The sequence below is a fragment of the Lytechinus variegatus genome, chromosome 2 (genome assembly GCF_018143015.1).
Source record: "Lytechinus variegatus isolate NC3 chromosome 2, Lvar_3.0, whole genome shotgun sequence".
Lineage (NCBI taxonomy): Eukaryota > Metazoa > Echinodermata > Echinoidea > Temnopleuroida > Toxopneustidae > Lytechinus > Lytechinus variegatus.
In genome coordinates this window covers 65,882,981-65,905,832 of record NC_054741.1, presented here as the reverse complement: position 1 = coordinate 65,905,832, position 22,852 = coordinate 65,882,981, and the positions used below count along the sequence as shown (strand labels likewise).

General features: G+C 35.9%; 1 protein-coding gene across 2 annotated transcripts in view; it reads right to left on the bottom strand.

Moving 5' to 3' along the window:
• Positions 1–22,852, bottom strand: part of LOC121408693 (collagen alpha-1(XXVI) chain-like) — a 53,022-nt gene that overhangs the window by 15,275 nt on the left and 14,895 nt on the right. For both annotated transcript variants that reach the window (XM_041600239.1, XM_041600240.1), the window contains exon 2: positions 9,786–9,950. In XM_041600239.1, the coding sequence (XP_041456173.1) occupies positions 9,786–9,950 (165 nt within the window). The remainder of the gene's footprint in view (positions 1–9,785; positions 9,951–22,852) is intronic.

Here is a 22,852-nt window from a genome sequence, read left to right as displayed (position 1 = left end):
TTAAGTTCTTACAGCCGACCGGATTATAATATACATAATGATTTATTCATACTGTTGAATACTGGCTTGTATTATTGATTTTTCCTAGCTGTTCTTGTATTTTCTTCTATTAAATTCTTGTATGACGGTGGAAAAAAGATGTCTCTAAATAGAGATGACATTCAAACTTGACAGTTTACAGTATCATTTTCAGTCTGTCATGGCCTCTCTCGGCGATATGTTTACAAGCCATTCTAATGTTTATTGAAATCACTGATCCGAATAGTATGTGACTTCGAACTTCTAAATGGGATACGGCATCGTTTTCAAAATAAATAGTCGTAAAAATGTAAACAATGTCATGTTCAGGTTTGTTTTCTCATCTCACTTTTACTTCTTAAAAAGAAGAACGTAAAGGGGGGGAAAGGACAGAAAAGACCCTGACAATGGACATAGCTGCTGTACTTTATGGAAGTGAAAGAGATTTCTTTATGGAGCCTCTGTTTTTTCTCAGATCCAGCAACCCATTTGTTTTTATACGTCATATATTTCTACTGTATTACTAGATTTGCTTTGTCTTATAGCTTCCTAGGCTATCCCACCAGTGTCACCAATACCACTACTTTAGCTTATACGGCATGCATAGGCTTTCTACTTCTGCAACGAGTACTTCTACTACTGCTACTCCTGCTAACACTGCATCGACAACTGATTGTTATGCTTTAAAGGTCAAGTCCACCTCAGAAACAATGTTCATTTGAATCAATAGAGAAAAATCAGACGAGAACAAGGCTGAAAATTTCATCAAAATCGGATGTAAGAAAGTTATGACATTTCAAAGTTTCGCTTATTTATAACAAAATAGTTATATGTACGAGCCAGTTACATCCAAATGAGAGGGTCGATGATGTCACTCACTCACTATTTCTTTTGTTTTTTATGGTTTGAATTATACAATATTTCATTTTTTACGAATTAGATGATTAGGACCTCCTTGCCTGAAGCACAAAATCTTAAAATAATAGAATTCCACGCGTCCAGGGAGCGATGAAACTTAATTTCACACGACAATGATGAGAAAATCAAAATATTTCATATTTCACATAATAGAATACAAAAGAAATAGTGAGTGAGTGATGTCATCAGTTCCCTCATTTGCATACCGACTGAGATGTGCATATAACTGTTTTGTGAAATGAAGTGAAACTTTAAAATGCCATAACTTTCTTATTTTACATCCGATTTTGATGAAATTTTCAGTGTTATGCTTGTTGAATTTTTCTCTTTTTATTCAAATCAAGTTTTTGTTGGGATGGACTTGTCCTTTAATATCATTAAATATGTAACGGTACTGTGCAAGAATAGGGTCCACTTTTCGACCCCTTTTGATAATGCTATTGCAGGGATTCAGATGAAAAATTCACTCGAGTCGAGTCGATGGTATTTTGGCGTCAGGTGAAGCGGCTGGTATAGACGTGCGGTATCATCGCTGGCACCAATTTAAGGAATCCCAATGTCATCTTCGTGTCATATAAATCCCCCCTGGTTTGGAAGTCGTTACAATTGCCACACAAGTTATGATCATCTTGAAGGTCTTTACGCACGCGTCTTGCAATAAATCATCACCTTCATCTTTTCCAGCTGTGGGTGCTGATGTGCACTGTCCCTTAATAAACCCTATGTACTTGAAAGTCACAGGTCACGATAGTAAGGGAATAAAATTGTGACCCTGCCTGATAATGTTTTGAAATTCAAAACAACTTCAGCTTGCTCTATGTGCTTTATCAATATACCTAGTAAGTTTGACATGCCTTGATCTTGCTTGCATATCCAGAAATCGAAGTGAAATTTTCTCAACTTTTAAGGTTATTTTTATCTGATGGAGTCATAAACATGTGCATTATGTGCAAATGTGTAAAAATTGTTAGGGTGTGCGTGTGTGTGTGCGAGTGTGGGAGGGTGATGAGTGTATGTTAATGAGTATTTGCGTGAGTTTTCAATGACCTGCTTCTGCTTCTTTTTACACTTCACCTATCAACCGGGGATGTCACTGGTCAAGAAAAAAAAATGCCAATCATTTCCTCATCTCATTTCAAACCGTTTCATATATCAAACGCCAGTTAAACTGAAGTTTTGTATAATAGGATGTAGGATTTTTTCGAATTATTTCATCTTCTGATAATCATGCTCAGTAGATATTCAGTTTGTAGAACAAAAGAAGACTGGCAGACTGGAGGACGGCTTCAACTTTTCACTGAAAATGCTAGCCCCCACCCCTCCCCTCAATCTTTTGAGAATACAAATTCATATCTTCCGTTCATTTCCAAAGAAGGTCCCTCTGGCTAGATCGTCTGTCAGTCATAATTTATGGTTGAAATTACTTCAAGACGAGTAGGTGTGAGGAGAAACAGCTTGAGTAATTCACAAATTACGTATGAGGTGAAGAGGTTGCTACTTGGCGTGCTGTGATCAGCTGTGAACATGATACTTCCAATGTTTCGATGATCAAGGGGTGTCCCCATGTTTAGACAGAAGGCATCCCGTTTAAAGGATGCAAACTCTCACCATTGGCATTAGAGAAAGGAAAAAAATTATACATAAAAATTGAATCAATATGATGAAAAATATTTAAATTGAAAATGATAAACATAAATAGATAAAAGAAAACATTTGTGAAAATGTAATGTAAGACTGTCTCTGATCATAAAAGATTAATCTCAAATGTTATCCTACTATCCAGGTTACGATGTAGTGTACGACTGATTAATGTAAGGTTTAAAATACAGAGATCCATTTCAAGACCAACTGCTACGAAAGAAATTCAGTTTGTGAGATTTAGAATGTGAACTTGTTAAATGGGGCTCCAAAAACTTCTGGATCAGGTTCATCGATTTTAGGGTAACTGGTCTCTTAAGAACTATTTCCAAAAAGAAGAAAATCTAGGAATAGCTGGAACAAATCGTAAATACATATATTGAAAGACGTCTTTAATGATCCTCACACAAGCGGCTGCGATGATTCCTGATTCCTCCCGGCGGAATCTAATAACCGGTATAAGGTACTACAGGGGTGCTGTCATTATAGCACTACGGGACTGTTATATACCAATAATCACAAAAATACACAGGTCATTACTACTTCACAGCACGAGACTTCCCCGCACGCTCTTCCTCAGAAATTTTTATTTTAGGACAGAATCATGAACTTGGGATGATTAAGACAAAGACTGTACATAGAGAGATCATGTGATGATGGTTAAATATGCTTTAGGTAGGGATTAATCACGCTAATCATACGACCAATATTAATTTAGAATGTTCCCTTTTTTGGAATAGTCTAAAGACGAATCAAATTATTTTCAGTTAGCTGTTTCTAACATTTTCCCGATTAATACAATTGGTTGTTTAATCAAATTAATCTCGACAGAAGTCGAACTGAGAAATTAATTGAATTTGTGACACATACATTTTCTCAATTTGAAAGTCGAAATCAAAGGGAAATTACACGTGTGATATAGACATTTTATTCTTTTGTTTTATTTAGGTGACAATTTCTTAATTTGTATTTTGGGATATATCCTTTATGCATCTTTGTTGTCAGCTGTACAGCAATCATCGTAGTCACCAAGGAAACAATAAGGGATGCACCACACTGCATTACACGTTTTTGTAAGGAAATGAAAAGTTTCTTTTCAATGAATGACATTTATCCAAAGATGCACGCTTAGTTGAGGATATTCCGGAGGTGGATAAATGTTCCCAAATTTGATCGGAACTAATGCCTTTCCGTCTGTCATACTTGGTGGGAATCACCTCTCACAATAATTTGGCAATGTCTCCTTAGTGGTTGTCCTAATGTGACCCCACCCATGCAGTGTTTCTAGTCCTTGTGGAGAAAAGTGACAAAGTTCAAGTCAATCAAACCATCGTTCCTGTCATTGTCTTTTCTACTCCTATTTATTTCATGGACCTTTTTTCATCTCCATGTTTATCATGTTTATGTGTACTTTCTTTAGATACAGGAGCAGGAGGAGGAAAGAGGGAAGGAGGTTTGTTTGTAATCTAACACTGCATTTTGACGAAATTGTCAGCGTTAAGATTTCTTTCTCTCTATCTATTCAAACCATCTTTGTGCTGGGGTGAACTTGACCTTTAATATATAATAATTTATACAAAGGAAAACAGCATATGAAACAAAATCAATATAACAAATAGTAACACAATACAATTTTAAGGGGAATTGGGAATTTAGAATACTATCGATGGTCCTATAAAAAAAATCCATTTATTTCCGCAGAAACCAGATTTTAAAATCAACATTTGAATAAAAATATTTCATTAAAGGTCAAGTCCACCCCAGACAAATGTTGATTTGAATACATAGAGTAAAATTAAATTAGTAAATGCTAAAATTCCATCAAAATTAAATGTAAAATAAGAAAGTAATGACACTGCAAATGAGACAGTCGATGATGTCCATCGCTCACTATTTCTTTTTTGTTTTTTATTTTTGAATTATACAATATGTCAGTTTTTACAGATTTGACAATATAAGGACCAACTTGACTAAACCAGAAAGTAGTAAACAATGCTAATTCCACACGTTCAGGGAGGAATTAATCATTGTTTCACTTGACAATGAGGAGAAAATTATATATATTTCATATTTCATATAATAAAATACAAAAGAAATAGTGAGTGGATGATACAGTCTCCTCATTTGCATACCGACTAGGATGTGCATATAACTGTTTTGTGAAATTAAGGGAAGCTTTAAAATGTCATAACCTTGTTATTTTACATCCGATTTTGATAAATTTTCATCGTTATGCTTGTTGGATCTTTATCTTTTTATTCAAATTAACTTTTTGTTTTGGTGGGCTTGTCCTTTAAAATAGGTAGGCTTGTATTCTTAGATGCATAATTATTATTTAGGTGATGGAAATAATATATTTCATGAATTAGAGTACATACAATTCTAAGAATTCTTCGTAAGTTAGATTAAAGAGACACTTTTCTTCTTTTGAAAATTTAACCTTCATCCATCGATATATTATGAATCATATTGCATATGAAAAATGAATCTAGCTCGGGATTTTAGATTCTTGAGTATAGAACTGAGCTTTTGGGGTTCTTGGAGCCATCCTGAAAATTTCTTCCTGGAAAACAGGAATTTTAAATGAACTGTCTTCTTTTCCAGCATTATTGACTAAAAATGCATAATTTACAAAGTCATATATTCATCTTTTTTCGATAATAAGTCCACGGTGGTTCGGAAATTTGTAGATTTATGACCGTCTACTCGAACCGTCAACTGTCTGTATATAAAGTGGCAGTCTTCAAGACTGGCGTGACAAACAAAATTGCGAATCTATGTCGGTTCAACCAGCATGAGAATACCTGGGGGTGTTTCACAACCTATCTTTGTAAAGTTGTGGATGACTTTTAGACTTGATATATGGTTGGGATATAAAAGTGAGGATTGCTCCTGCTTGAACACAGTTAACTGCATCTATTATTTGGCAAATGATATTCTATTCTCTAAAATACATGTTTACATAAAGAATGTATAAATAATCATCTTTATATTCAAATGATTCGTAATAAAAGATAATTATTTGACCAATCTATTTTGGCCTGCCGCAATGTTTCAGCATTTCGTAAATTCATGCAGATCTTAACAAACATCCATAAGAAAAACTTGTGGTTAATCGTAATGTCACGAAAAAAAATATCAGGAAATCTTGAGTCATGGAAACAGAAACTTAACTGATCTTTGCCTCTTGTTTTACTTATCATCATTCTGGCTAATTATGATTGCATGCAAAACCTGTTATCTTCTGATTTGTTGTGCCCTTAAGATTTAAAATACTGAATGTACACGTTGACGCCACAAAATGTCCAGTGAGTGCACAGATCTCATATTCTTCTTTTGCGTTGGGCAAAAGTGATACAATCGTTAAAGAGGGGGGGGGGGGGGGGGCTGGGGCACCTCCAAATTTCTAAAAGATATCTCGTACCTCGTAGGCTATAAATAAGTACAAGCACTATATCACAAAATATAAAATAAATGTCACAATTCATTAGGTCTTCAGGACAGCTGTGATATTTACTGATTCATGGAATAATTGTTTAGAGCAGATAAATAACATTTTCTTCTGGGTAGCGGTTAGCAAATTGTGATTAATCACTTTGGGTCACGGTCGAGCAAGGAACCTTTTGTTTAAATAAATCACTTTTTGACAGTATCTAGTGTGGCGATATGTAATTTACAAGGCTGTAATTTGTCTTTTAATTTTTCGAAAAGATGAATGATGTTTCCTGCAGAAGAGGGAGATTCTATGCATTCATGGAATGAAAAATATTCGGAAGAGGCGTGTAGGGTAACTACCCTTATTTTATAATGAACGAGGGGGGAGTGGGTATGATAGGGAGGTGTGGGGGTTAGAGGTTAGTGGAAGCCAAAAGACGTCAAAACGCTTGTCTGTAGGAAGACAGATAATGAAAAGTGTCTCTCGACAGAACACTATAGCCTTTAATCCAGGATAACGAAGTTTTTTTCCTTTTATCAATTTTTAAAGTGATCATAAATCCAAAAACCCCTTTTCTGGAATATGAGTATTATAACTTATAAGTAGGTACTTTAACTAAAAATCCCTTTTCTGGAATATGAGGATTATAATTCCATAGTCATGGTAAACAGCTTTAAAATGCGCCAGCACATGGCAATTGGCTATTATGGCCATCAAGCATGTGTAGGAGTTGAAGCTGACAGTTTATTACCTTAGACATTTGCTGTATAAAAGACTATAGCTAGGATTGTGCGGTAAGAGTTCCTGATGATTTGAAATAAGACCAAATCGCGAAGAAAGTGAACGCGACTTCCCGCTGATTTGGTGAAATATAAACAAACCATGTCCACTTTGGACGCTCAGTGAGAGATGTCTGTGAAGAGAGAAAGAGGTCACTTGAGGACACTCGGTATTACCCAATCAGAATACTGTGAAAAGAGCTTACGAGCCAATCAGAAAGTTCGTTCAATGCTTGCGTTCAATGACATAACAATCACCCCCCCAATTTTTTTTTTCAAAGACACTGATTCGCCCCTTTGTGTGGGAAAACAATTCCGAGATTTCGTAATTAAAGGTCAAGCCCACCCTAGCAAAAATTGAATTTCATGATTAGAGGAAAAAAAGAAGAAATTTGACAAAGGAAGCATAAATTGCCTTTGGGTTAATTCCACATATTCAAGAAGAAATGAATCCATGTTTACATCAAAATGAGGAAAATTGAGATATTCATATTTTGTATAATAAGATACTTGAATTGTGAGTAGAAGACGTCATCGGTTTCCTCATTTACTTACCGACCAGGATATGCATATAACTGTTTTGTGGACATTTTTTTTTTTTATTTCATATCCGATTTTGATAAAATTATCAGCCTTATGCTTGTATGATTTTGATGTGTTTATTAAAACTAACTTTTTGTTGGGGATGGACTTCTCATAAATTCTATAAACGAATCAAAATAAATTTTGAATTGTCTATTTAATAAATTCATTATGATAATCTAAATGATAATTTCTAGTTCTGCTCATAAAGCTTCAATAATGTACTTTTCAGTTTTCCTAATGATAATATGCACATGTCTTGTTCATTCATCTGTGGATCATGAAATACATTTACGAATGATTTCTATTCCTATTTAACGTTTGCGCCAACCTCTCTCCTTTCTAAATTCTCACTTAATTTTGCGCTCTTGACAACCACGATCAAAATATTTGAAACATGAAATGTGGGATATCTCATATCTCAAGAACGCATGAAGACTGACAGGTGCACTCGCGCCTACCGTGATTGTCTTGACCCTAAATTAGTTTCTCATTTTAGAGAACAAAGCGGTGAAAATATTAAACCATTATCTGACATCGAATTTGTGGAAAATGTAATGCAGAGCAGCTGTAAATAGCAGCAAGTAGCAATAATATATATTACTGTTAATATAACCACCAGCACAACGTGTTTCTACTGACACGGTTATCGATCACTCTACGGTTCAGGCATTTTTTTCTGTAACCATGCACACTGACACGGTTATCGATCACTCTACGGTTCAGCCATTTTTTTCTGTAACCATGCACTTGGTGGAAATGGTCACTCAAACGCTTCCTTGCTAAACTCGAATTCATCTCAAATAGGTTTGCGAATGAAATTTAGGATCACAAGATGTAAATTTTATTTCAACAATCTCCCACCCCCTCCCCTCCCAAAAAAAGTCGTTTACTCATGGACATGATGGAATGACAATTGGCGTAGTTCATGTTCATTATGGAGATACGGGGGGGGGGGCAGAAAGTTGAAATCGTTCTGGTTTCTTAATTTCGGAGACCGTCTAGATTTAAATTAACTGCATACATAAAGTATATTCCCCAAAGCCCTTTAAGATGAGAAGATATCGCCCGCAGAGAATTTCGATTTGTCTTAATAAAGTGACATGCAGAGATGAGGGAACGCTTGCGCGCAATGCTGCGCTCGCTACTGGTGTTGACATTTCGCTGCATCTTACATCGCTTTGCTAAGTAGGTTCCTTCCGATGTATGCATTACGCGGAAGGATGAATCACTCGGGGCGTCAGCGAAACGTCTGAGTCGTGTCAAACTATGGACATCTATGTTATGACAGCACAATAAAAGCAACGTTTTACAAAACAAATTTTGGTCAGTGACATCGAAAATGTGCAAGAGAAATGGGTCATTCGGTCATGCAATACAATGAAATATGATATACAAAATTTGAAAATAATTGTTAAACACATAAAATGTTATTTGCTAAAAAAACGGTTTGACATTTTTTATGTTGTCTGTCAACATTCAATTTCTAATTTCAGTCCTTAAGCTTCTTTCTATAGAGAAATTGATTTAAGTTCTGAAGTACTATATCAAGTTTTTTTTATTCAAAGGTTCAGATGGATTTTTAAAGAAGTTTTTAGAGTCGCATAAAGCAAATGAAAAATAATACCCACTCCGAGAATTATTCTGAGGAACCGTCACTGCAGGACTTTCAACTTTTATCGTTCTTTAGAAGTAGTTTTCAATGTTATTGCAAAATATTGCAATTAAGTAGGTCAGTTCATCCCTCGAATAAATAGCGTCAACTTTTTGAACTTTTCCCCGAGATTCATTTGGGTTAAATCTTTGTTCAAATTGACATAGGTGGTAATGTTAGAAGTATAGGCAATCACATTCGATTTCTTTTTTTTTTAATTTCAAATCCCCGTTTCTCCGAACCATACTCTGTTTTGATTTGGTGGGTTATGTTCACTTTCTCTCCTTCTCCATCTTTTTTTCTTGCTGTCTATCGATTCCACGATCTCAATCTCAATGTATTTGTAAGACATTAAGGTTCTATTTGTTATATATATTTTATTGTGTATATGAATTGAAGTTGTCAATAAAAACTTCTCATTAAAAAAAATCTCCACTATAATCGTTGTAATGATGACAACTATGGTTTAGTTGCAGAGCTCGCGAGAAATACAAAGTACTGGGGAATCACAGGGATGTAGACAGGGCTTTAATAAAAACCAAAATATTCACATATCAAAGCATCCAAAATGAAAGAAGCGGAGTTTTCTACCTATTACAGCATTATGATCAAAATGGAGGAACATTACAATGACCTTTAAAAAATAAGTTCATGTTTTGTTTTACACAAAATGCGATGTACGTAATAACGATAACTGACTTATGTTAGTTTCGTAAGGTTTCCGATGAATCATTTCAAAAGAAACAAAGGAAGCACTTACCGATAAGATGACTTGGAACAATCTTTATGCTGTAACTGACCATACATAGTACGTAGCTGATAGTTACACCAAGGAGAAACAGTACGTTGTATATACATTTCTGTTCCATTACGAACATTACATGTGACTTGTTTTGACCTCTTGAATTCACACCAATTTCCAGTCCTGCAAAACAAAAGACAGAAAATAATCATGTACATTTCAGTTTAAACATAGTATGTTTATATTTTTTTCATTACAAAAGCAGGTCTATAGGAAAGGGAAATCGTCTAGAAGCGACCCATGAGAACTTTAGATGTGAAAGTGTATGCAGTTACTGTATAGGCCTACTATATATCTTTATAATTTAATTTCAGAAGGAAGAACAGCACATACTTGAATTGCATCCGAACATTCTTTTTCAAATATAACAAATATTTTTCAAGCACCTGTTACTGTTTTGTAATAACGAAAGTTTCAGCAACGTTCAGGCCTAAATGATGATGTCTTTGATCACTGGACGAATGGTTTGAATTCAGGGAATATTGGAAGGAGAGAGAGGGTGGGGAAGCGGAGAAGTGATATTGATCTTTGTTTCCGAATTTGATCCAGACATGTCCTCAAATGAACACGTGTAATATGGAAGCATCTCAATCATCATTAGACACCTTGCATCCTATACAGCATTAGAGGGAGGAGGAAAGGAGAGAGACTCGTCTCGAGATTGCAAAGTTCATCCTTCAAGGACATAGCCCATGTTTTAAGGATTCAGCATTCAAAATACAAAACGTACACAACACAATCGTTTAATTGACAAGACGCTGGCGATGATGATGAAAACTGGCATATTTACACTCTAACAGTGTTTTTTTTTCTTTTTAAATCAGCCAAAAAGCTGTGAACCTACCAACTGTTTTTTAAAACCCAACTCCTTCTGCATGCAAACTAATTTCAACCATCAGTTAGTCGGCTGCTTCAAATTGAGATAATTGTACTTTCTCCAAGGCATGAGGTAATTCGTTGCTTATAAATGTGGGCATGAGTTTGTGTAAGGTGTGTGGGTGGGTGCGTTGGGGGTGTGTTCTTATATGTCGATTATCTGTTGTAATTACACATTTATAGGTAACTTTATTTCATATATACCTGCTACATATTGTTTTAAAAGTAGTATTTTGTTATATTTTTGTCATCTAATTGTTAAAATGAACAAAAAATAAATTGAATTCAATTAAAATGCCAATGCTACCAGGTTCAGTGTTACACTGATAGAATCAAGCCGCCCAGGTAGAATGTGTTATTGGAACAACTGTTCTGAATTCAGCACTTCATGAAATGAAATTGAAAAGCTGAACTGAAATAATCATAAGTTCCCATTCCATTCAAGGCATACCTGTGTGACATGAAATGACTACTATGAACGAAAGTTTATGAATTCGATATTAAAACAATGAGCTGTCGATCCCCCCCCCCCCAGCAGTTATTTGTAAGAACGGTAGCAACCCCCTCCCCGCGGACATGATCTTGACACCCTTGTAATGCCATTGACTCTCGACACACCTGTTACGATGTGACAGGTAGGCTTGGCCTTCATACCGTCCCATGATGCCTCCTCCAAGCCGGAAGTCATTATTTCAGGCGACAAGGGTCATGACTTCGTCTCAGGTATCCGATCAGGGACGCCGTATTTATTAAAGGGAAATCGAACCCAAAAGAAAAGTTAATCGAATGAAACAAGGACATTCAGAGAAGAAGGTTAAATTTGTCCAAACAAGCAGCGTGGCAAAAAACTCATTTACGATCGATTAGAATAATCTATGTCAAATTTGCAATCAATATCATCCACAAGAAATCAAATCAACTAATGCTGAAGGAAATCATAAATCAATTCTGAGGCTTGCTATTTATACGTTGCCTAAGAATGGTTCCAAGTTTCAGTCTTGCAGCCTTCCCATGTCATGCAATGCTACAAAACAAGAAACAGTTAATTACATCTTTTTTATCGTTTTTTATATAGGAATAACTATAGTATTCGGAAGAGACACATTCATATCCAAGGTGTTTTTTTTGTAATTTAATCATGAATAACATAGCTCGAGTACAAAAGGTTCACATCGTTAATTCAATAAAATTTTATCAAGACAGTGTGACACCACCCCTCTATCAATAAACGCCATTTGCCAGCATCTACAACCTCGGTAACATAGGGATGAAAACACCTCTCAACTTTGTTCTGACCATGACATGGAATTATTTAAAATTATTTTTTTGCCTTCGAAAGCTGTTATATATAATAGAGAATAAAATAGCCACGAAAACAGAGGGGGTATACAAAGTCATGATAAAGAATGTGATGGGAGAGACAGAATCTTAAATTAGGCGAGATGGATATCGCACTTATTTCTTGAAAGATGTTCTTAAAAGATTCTGCCCCTCACGCTTCCCAAGACAGAGATCGATCGTTTGGGTTTGCAGCACAGACCTCTAGATAAAGTATTTTCATATTCATACAATAAAATGGAAGAATTCGAGTAGGACTACGGAGTCTTTCCACTAATGTGTGTGTTTGGTTTTTTTTTTTATCAAACGTCTATCAATCAGATATGGGCTCTCATATCTCTGACCGAAATGTGAAAGAACAATATAGGCCTATGCATCATAAGCCTGAAGGACATTAGCGCCGCAGCCAGGTTTCGAACCCTAGACCCTCATGTGTCTCGTCAACATGGTCAAGTCCATCAGACCACACGGTCATGGCGCATCCGTGAAATATTTTAACGCTCAAATTGTCTACAAGATTGATGAACTGGCCTAAATCGCCGACCTCAAAATTTGTATTGCATAGTACTCCTGTAAACTTAATTTCCATCCTTTCTAATGCATGTTTTCACTTTCTCGTTGGCCTTTTGTCTGCTATGTTGTCGCTAGGAGTAACCTTTAGACATCAACCTGTCGCCGTGAGGAGAAATCCCTAAAACGACACCCAGAACTCCCCGAATCACCAAATATTATCGCTGACCGCCTCCTGTTCCTGCCTCCAGCATAACAAGTCCGTTACCGGAGTAGTCCCGTTTCTCTGTTTATTTACCTTGGAGTATTCGAGTTCAAAGCTTTAGTAATCTTCAGTAGACGGTAAAATGTTAAAACACCTTAGGGCTAAGTACACGATTCGCTTCCAGTCATCTATTAAATCTTTTCAAGAAACAATTTTTAACAATTTGTCAGAGAAGGGGAATTTGATGTCAAAAAGGATTGTACGTGTAGTTTCAGAATGGCTGAGAAGTAACAAGCGCCCAATTGTACGCTACTCTGCAACTCCCCTAGAGGCGTTTTGAGGTCGTTAAGATTATGACCAATTATAATCACTTTTAGAAGATATTCCTGGTACGAAGGGAAAAACCTTATATTGCCAACCTGAAAAATCAGGTGACTGAGAAACCCAGGTCGAACTTCTCGTAAATGGGCTACCTGGATACTGCTTACTATGTATGTATATTGGTAAATTAAATATATTTTTTCGTATGTCAACCGAAGGCAAATTTGAATCAATCAGCATTTCAGAAACAAAAATCACAAGCGTTTTAAGTAAATGTACAATATAATTATGTTTCTTTTAATTCAAAGAAATGAAATTCGACATGGCCACTATAACAGCATCACGAACAATAATCCTAACAAAAATGTGATTATTATCTTCAAGCATTGGTATCATAAACAGAACGCCTTTAAAGACCATACTGTGATTTTTTTAATATAACTTACAGTGAGTCCCCTTCAAGTTTAAAATATTGAAGCTACATAGCTTGCTTCGTGATTGACATTGTCACCTAATGTGCCCACCCATAGATAATCATGTTGTCATGGCGTGCGAGACAAGAATTTCTCCCTCACGGCATGTCTGCATTTAGCTCTCTGAAATTATCTCTTATTCGTGAAATGATAGTTCATAATAGCATTCAAATATTGGGATTCAATATTGTTTATTCCAAAAACAATAGAAAAAAATATGATGACGATAAAAAGTAATTTTATTATGATATCTAATCATTTTAGAGAAAAGGGATGTATATGTATTGTTTAAATTCACAATCAGTTCATGCAATTTTGAAAAACATAATAACCGTTATTTCAGCGAAAGATTTCTTTACCTTGTACTGCAGCCTTTACGCGGGGGAGCAGATTTTTTTCGGAAAAATAGAAAATTTGCACACAAAAAAAATCGAAGTTTTTAAAAATTCTTGATTCAACAAATTAATGAACCTCAGTTTAGAAGTCTCAATTCGTTTGGTCACTCACATCCTAAAAACCAATTTCCCTGAAGAACCGAACGGATTAACTCGTATAATTTGAATTCCATCCATAATTGACCACTAATTTTTCTTTCCATTCTATGGACCATTGTCTTTGAACTCTATACGCTACTTATTTCCCATGAGGGAATACGGCTTGGTTGTTTTCTTTCGACACCCTAGAAGCCTTCTAGAGCAGGAGCGGGGGTCATATTTGTCTTGTCTTCTGCCCCTGTTGTCAGAGGGAAACTCTCTTCTCCCATGGACGTGAATCCCACTGGGGACACCTGTATTAATAAAATGTCAAGAATCCAGCTCTGCTCGTCTTGGTGGGTCCCCTTGATTAATTGTAGATCTACACATGGATCCTTCACCATGATGATGTCATGTCAGATCAGCACCAATCGTCTGTATATTATGACTATCAATGTAATCGTGGAAATATTCTCTAAATGGAAAGGTGAATAGATATTGTCTACCGAAAGTCTTAGATAAATGATCACAAAGGAAAGTAAACCATTAAACCTGAATATTCACTCCTAAGTACCCTATAGTTTCGTGTTATTTGTCGATAAAAGATGTTACTTCACAAGTACAATCCATTCTGAAAAAGCATTGGTGGAATAATCAGGCAAGCTACCATTTTCTACTTTCTGTTGGTGTCTCCTTCTATAACAACGGTGGAAAAAAAATCACCAAAATGTTATACAGTTAAGACTGGATTTTAGAAACCAGAAAATGAGAGTTTGTGCAATTAGATCGTAGTGATTGTTGACTGCTTTCAGAAATCTAAGAGGACATTGAACCCACACTTCAATTCATGTCCGACAGTTTGACAACCTCATCTCGAGTTTCAAAGCTTATGGGCAAAGAAAACATTATCATCAGACAATAAGATATCAGACAGAGACGCATCTTTGGAGGACAGTAACCCATGGATGTTACAGGGTAACAACCCCAAATTGACATCCTCATGTTATAGTGGCATCTGGAACTCCTGGAAGTAAGGTGGTGTTCAGTAAGTACGTTCTTGATGAAGCCGCCACGAACTTGCAAAACGTCTCGTTATTGGCCGAACCGGTTGGTTTAAGTAGTACAACTCGTCTTCTTGTTTCCAGAGTTGCAATATGTTTCCACAAGTGTCATTCTAAACCTACGATGTGCAGTATTCCTACTTCAGATATACTAGTCCTACATCAGTAGGAAATGTCCCTGTAATGACCACTGCTCCAGAATACATGAAATAGAACTGCCAGCCAAAAACCAACAATAAGTCGACCAGTTTATTTAGCTTAAAAATTCATTTCCTAAGCTTTAAAATGATATATAATATGTTGAAATTTATCAACAATAACCACTACAAGTACTTGATTGAATGCAGAGGAAATTCAGAAAGAGCTTAAAAAATAAGGAGAAAACAAGGTTTGAAGTTTAAGGTTCACTTAAGCGTGAGAATGCATACTCAATTAAACTTCCAAGCATTCCGAAAAAGAAGTGTCAAAGAAACTCTTGTATCTTTTCATTTATGCAATTGCACTTCAATTTTTCACACGAAGAAAAACTGCCCTTTCAGACTATTTTTTTTTTGGGGGGGGGGTGAGACTAAATTACTATTTTGGCTATTTATATAACGAAAGGGCCGAAAAGAAGAAGAAAAGGAATACTACATAAAAAAATTGGGTCTGTGGCGTTTAACTTCGTAACACCCTCTTTTAAAGAAAAACATACGTCTCCTTTTTTTTCACTCATATAAACTTTTATGGCGCCACCCCCACCTTTGATTGTCATAAAATATCCACAGCCTCTAAGCAGTCATTTTTGTGCAGTTCATCCCAGTATACTACATTCATCGGTTTAGGTAATTTTTTTCTGACTTCTTTCAAGTCTGATACTATATTTTTTATACTGGAATTCCGTAGTAAGATATAGTCCTCTTGCTAAGCTACATCTGAAAAAAAAAACGATGAGCAACAACCCAGTGACGATGATAGAGCAAGAACCAAGATTCGTTTAATATCTTGGCTATACGATCGCCATGATTGCAACGAGGAAGGCTCAGACCGATATCACTAGCATATCCAACCGAATCCAAAATAGTAATGAATTGAATTTTGGGCACTTCCTTACGCGTTATTTAATAAAAACGTGATAACTCTATCAAGCTGTCCGGGAGTACCCCTGAGGAATACTTCTATTCCAAGGCATTAAACATGTACACTCTTGCGACATACTGTCCACACAACACTTGGTTAAAAAGTTATCCAAATCTTGGCAGTTTTCAACCAATACTGTGTAGTTTTCACCCAAAGCACGCATTATTGTTTTAAAACTATCCAGAATTGGATAAAGTTTTAACCAATTGTTGTGTGGGGAGTATGCTGCCCAACATTCTCGTAAGAAGTTAGAGGTTATGACCTTCTTTTTGGGGGTTGGGGGCGGCGGCTTAAAATATTGGTTAAAATCACAAAAGCTTGTTTAAAAAATCATGCAAATTGATGTGCGGTGTATCTAGTATTATTAAAAGTTGTAAATAAAAAAAATTGTGTTGAATGAATTATGTTAATATATTCTTAATAGTTAATTATAAAAAAAAAACATGAATAAAAATAAATCACAATGATGCAAACTGTTTTACGATATCTGTGGATGAAAAAAAAACACGAAAGCATAATTAATTTCTCTGCTTTGGAAAATGATAATGATAGCACATTAAAAAATATCGAGATATCTCAAATCATCATTTGTCCCATTCCATACTTAACTTGTATGCAGTTATAATAGCTTGCGGCAGAACAGCAATCTCAAAGATCTTCACCTATATTAAATCACATTTGCACTAGACATTGAAAGTCTCAATAAAATGTGACTATTAATAATACTAACTAATTGCGTTTGAAACAATCATGAAAGATCAACACCGATGCAAAAGTCACATTTTGCTTTGAATGCAGGATAAACATATTATCTAATCATTAAATATTTTTACCAGACTAAAATTTACACGCGAGCGACCGTACGCAGGAGGCAAGATGGCCGGATTTCAAACCTTTGCACGTGGAGTGTGCCAAACAACATTCTTTTACTCGCTTAACTGTACATAATGATTTCGGACATGCATTCTCACCCTTCTCACGTACGACCATGACCATAAACAATATTTGAGTAAAATTATTTAGTAGTGACACGGTTAATATCATTTATTTGACATTTTGACATATCTACAATTGCGGAGGGAAAAGATGAATTTCTAAATCAATCCTTGCAAGATTTTGGCGTCGAATTCAGAGTGAGGAGATTCGATAAATTCCCAATGAACTGTCCTAAATTTCAAAATAACATAAACCCCATCCTGGATCGTTCTTGAAGCATTAATATTGTTTTGACTTGTGATTCCTCCCCATGAGTAATCTATTCGCTTTCAGATGTGCCGACTGTATTCTCCATATTAAGGGGGGTATTGGTTCCCACATGGGGAGGCGTCAATCAGTAGAATCGCGAAAAGGCGGCGGCCATTTAACTAGGTCAGAAACCTAACAGAGAAACGTACGTCTGGGTCTATATACCGAACATGGATTAAGGGCTGAGAAAAAAACAAGGGGCACTCAGAAGGATTTGCCAAAGTCTAGCCTGAAAGGCGAACACCAAGTCAACAACTCAACTTTCATCCCTACCGTATTGAACCCAACAAACATGAACTCAAATGCTGTGAACGGGTATAACAATGTCACAAATTAACATTTCTCGAGAGCAATGATAACAAAGCAAGATATTACTCTCTCACGTCTCACATATGATTAAAAACAGGTCTCACATACGTGATGTATATTGTTGCTCTATATCTATTCAAACCTACCCACCCAACATTCACGCACACCCTCCTCACACACCCCATTACTGAAATATATCCGAATATCAAGGTGACAGAATAGCTGCATGTTGTTATAAACGTAGTTTTTATAAAAGGAAATTGATTCTTGTCGTGCAAATCAAGAAGTGGAGAATATTGGGTATAATGACAGTAATAATCATGTTATAAATCTGATTCTAACTATTATAGTAGGTACTCATTCATCCCTAGGCAAACTTCATCAAAGTTGCACGGCACTTTCTTCTTATCCATGGCATGTGAAGCGCAAGTCACTTCTGTTATGTCTGCTCAAGTAGATACCCTTCCTGTACCCTTTGAGATATCTACCTTCAAATAGCACATTATTTGTGCGTAATAGATCGACCCCTTCTACTTCTAGATATTATTACTATATATAAAGCCAAAGGTCATTTAGTAAAAAATATGCATTCTACCAGTTTTCGGTTTCTGTCTTGTACCGTAAACTCTTAAAACATGGAAGGGTTGGATTTCAAGCTTACTAGAACATTACTTAAAGAGTTGCGAGCAACAAAGTTTCATCTTAATTGACATTAGAAGTAACAACTTCGTGAATATGGTAATGAGTAATCTATGAAAGTAAGAATATGAAACATTTTTATAAGCTTTTACGAAATCTATGGCATGGTGTGTGTGTTGTTATTTTTTTGTTAACGAGATCTGGGGAGCGTTTCATGAAAGGAATTGTCGGGCAATTTATTCGACAAGTCTCATCTTATCCGACAGGTACCATAGAAACCGTGCTTCTCAGCCAATCAAATTCAAGGAAGGTTGTCGGATCCGACAACTTGTCAGAAAATTCGATGGAAATTATTCGAATCTGCATCCTTTCTTACAAAAGGTTCCCGGTGGATTGTTTTCTTAAAATCTATCAGAAAGATCCTAAAAGGAGAAATTCAACATTGTGAGAAATTCATCAGAAAGATCCTATAAAAGAGAAATAGTGTTTCATGGTAGTTTATCGTTGAATTATTGATAGGATACATGACAAGATGTAAACTATATTTAATGAACAGCGATTATATTATGAGGCTGAGGAAAATGTCTACTTTGCAGCAAAAGCAAAGCATATAATTTTGTTTAAGCATTTGCGAAATGTATCTTTATTGTAAACTTCCAGTTCTATACAAAATAAATATCTTGATTGATTTATAAATAATTTTGTTTTTAGAATAAGTGACTTTATAACTTGTATTTGAATAATAATGATTGACTCAGTGCATAGTTAAATGATTTCTAGATTAAATTCGTCCATGACGTCTGTAAATATGAACCGGGTCGCGCTCACTCACGTCTCCCAACGCGCACACACACACCCACCCACAGTCTTGGAGTCCAGATGGAGTGTGAAATGAGATCAAAATAATACGAGATGAACATGTGTACAATCCATAATGCATCTATCATTGCTCGGATTCCGGGCAATCCAGGATGGCACATTTGAAAACAATTAGGAGGGGGATAAAGATACATGCTTGGTTGCCTGATCTTGAGAGGGACAGATCACATCTTGACCATGTTCACGGCGGTGCAGACCTCTGATTTAAAGGTACCGTGTAGTAATAATGAAAAATGAGTCAAACTGTCTTATCACAGCTAAAGCGAGGAACGGGCATTTCAGGATCACAGAATGGGCAATGAGGGGGTTAAATATTGTTTTTGTCGGGAAGCAAAGTTATAAATAAAGAAGAAAAGTCGTCATCACTCCAGACTTGATGAGTGTCTCTCTTGATTTCAGCTTTTTAGGGTGTAATTATTATGGAAGTTGAGATTTATAATACAGTCCATACTTGTAAACATTTCCCTTCAATCACATAATTGTTTCCATTTGCAGTCACCTCAAAAGTGAAAAAAAAATGAAACTGTTAAGTTCGACTCAAAATGTATATTCCTTGCTACTCTTACAGGAATAATTGATGTGTGTGTGTGTGTATTTGAGAGGGAGGCAGGGAGATACACACACCCGCATACGCAGAGACAGAGAAAGGGAAAATACAGAATATGCACCCATATTACGCGGGCGATATCAATTAATGCTATATTCATTACATCAATCACAGTTTGACATGTGTGTCAGGATTGTGGTTTCCTCTCTTCCGCTTTCCTCTCACGAAACATCCAGAATACATGAACCTCAATTTGATTATGAAGATTAATCGCAAACAAAATAAATGTCATGGAAATGTCACTGTGTACGACCAATTATGTGGACAACGAGGTATTATTATAGTGATACACGCGACGATGCAATTATACCTCGATTAGTTTGTGCTATTGTCTCAGTGCAGTAAGAGTGTAACATTTGGCATCGTGTCAATTTCATATAGCCAATATAAGGTTCAAATCCTATCCGACATGTCTAATGGAGAGAATCTCAGAACTAAGGGGGCAACTTTCGAATCACGTGACCCGGAATAAGATTAAGTTTCATCGTTAACGTATATAGCCCTTTCATAAGCCCAATTATGCGGATAATTTGGGTTTATGATTGGGTTTATGAAAGGGGTATTTATATAACTATGTATTTGAGTATTTGAGGATCGGAGGTGGAGAGGTATGTGGGTTTGTGTGTGAGGGGAAGAAGGGAGTGTGTGGGGTTGAAGAGGGTGTCACGAGCATTCATTTCCAGGTACGCAATGTGATGATAATTTGGAATGGTGTTTGTTGTTCATGATGCAGTTGAAGTCATAATAAATCAACTAGATTCAATTCGTTGAAATGAAAAACTTCAAAGAATTTTATTTCCTCTTCCGCAAGGCTATACCCGAAAGATTCACTTGTAAAGTCAGCGAATGATACGGAATGAACCCTCGTCAGGTTCACCACCATCAAAAGCTTAACAATCGCATAAACTTGATAGTTTGGATGATATATGGTTTACGAGTTGCATAGTAGGTTAAAGGGCTCACCAATCATTTTAATATTTGTCTCCCATTTATCTTTTTAAATTATTCATTTCTTGTTGAAAAATTGGAAAAAAAAACAGGTCACTTTTAAAGTTATATGAAGGAAAGATCGAATGACCATCTCCTAGTCCTAGTGCAGTATACGTTAGAAATTCCCAGGACCAAAACGGGTAAAACATTTCGTCTACCCTAAACCTGCAATGAATTTTCAGGAAAGTTTGATGGAATTAAAGAAATTGTATGAAAGTTGACCCTCATTTGTTCTTTTATTTCAGAGTGTTAATGAAAGTATATTTTATATATAGAATCTTTATGGGGGAAAGATTACATCTGCATTGACATATCTTTGTTTCGTTAATATTTGAACAATGAGGAAATATTTGAGGAATATTGAGGATTTTAAACCAATCATACGACAATGATATCGACAAAACTTATGAGCGCTTACATAGGTTCTTTTCAATTAAAATCTATATAAATGTACTGTTATATTATTTAATGTAGTTGATAAGAAGGGATAAAATAAATGAAAATTAAGTAAAAAGGAAAAAAATCAAATGACATAACAGAATACAAGGAACTATGTTCTCCATCTCCTTAAGACCTTTCAAAATTCGTGAGCATTTGCAACTGGAGTAATTGCACCAATGTTATCCTTTGGGTCATTATCAGCATCCGAGATGGAACTGAGGTATCGTCCTATCATCCTGAAAGCCTGATACCAGGGGAACTATAAATTTTCAATTACCGTATCAATTTTATTAGAGATCATGACCTCCAAACAGTTCAAGTACGTGTCTAATGTCGAAATGGGACCAGGAGCGGATCAATCTCCCAAGCGATGATATATTTATGATCTCAGAAGAAATGTCTGGCATGTCCACACAAAAAAATGATTGCACAAAAGAGTGTGCGAAAGATAAACTGAACCCACCTAGCTCACACATCGATGAAAGGTATAGGGACTGTGGCTAGTGTTATGTTTCTCAGGATTAACAACTTTACTGCCTCACAGTGATGTGTTATGTCGTGAGCATGTTCGGAAAGCACTAATATACTTTTCACACTGCATTTCCTTTATCCCATATTATTTATTTTTCGTTTCACACTGTCTTTCTTAACTATTTGCTTAGCAGGTGTTAACGCCTTAACCCTGGGCAATCACACAGCTCATAAATATTGATGATTTACCATACAGAGCGTGATTAACGTGCGATTTTGACTTCTGTGATTGGCTACTATGCCGCTAGCCCAACTTTTTCTAAGCCCTGTTTCGTTTCACACTGCATTTCTTAACACCACAATTGTGGTGCTAGCACCACGATAAACCGGCTAACCCTGTTTTTTGCTGGTACAGTACCGTACTATTTACCGTGCTAGCCCACTTTGCTAAAACGTAGTGTGAAAACGAAGTGGGCTGAGCTGAAATTGGTGGGGCTAAGACCCCCCCCCCCTTAGCCCCACCAATATCCTGGGGTTAAGGGAAAAAAGTGCAGTGTGAAAAGCATACTAGAAAAGTGATATAGTAAAAGTTTTTTTTTAAATTCTCCTCTTCATGCAAACTAGTTAGTATTAAAAAGCTGACTTAATAGTAATTCAAAGTTGATTTGCACAAGAGTATAGCATAAATCATAACAACATCATTAGCCTAGAGTATGAATGTTTACTACAATAAAGATGGAATGGAGAAAAGATCATTAAAGGGGAATGAAACCTGTGGAACAAATAGGCTTGTGTAGAAACATAAAAATCAAAGAATAAGAATAAAGAAAGTTTGAGAAAAATCGGACAAATAATGAGAAAGTTATGAGCATTTGAATATAACAATCACTAATGCTATGGAGATCCTCCTATTGGCAATGCGACAAGGATGTGTGATGTTTTTTTTATCCATGGTGTATTCTTAAGAAATATGTATTATATGCCCTCATGCAGAAAGAACACATGATCTATGGATAGATGTGATAAAAGAGGCAATTCAAGTGAAATATATACTAAAGTAATGGGGAG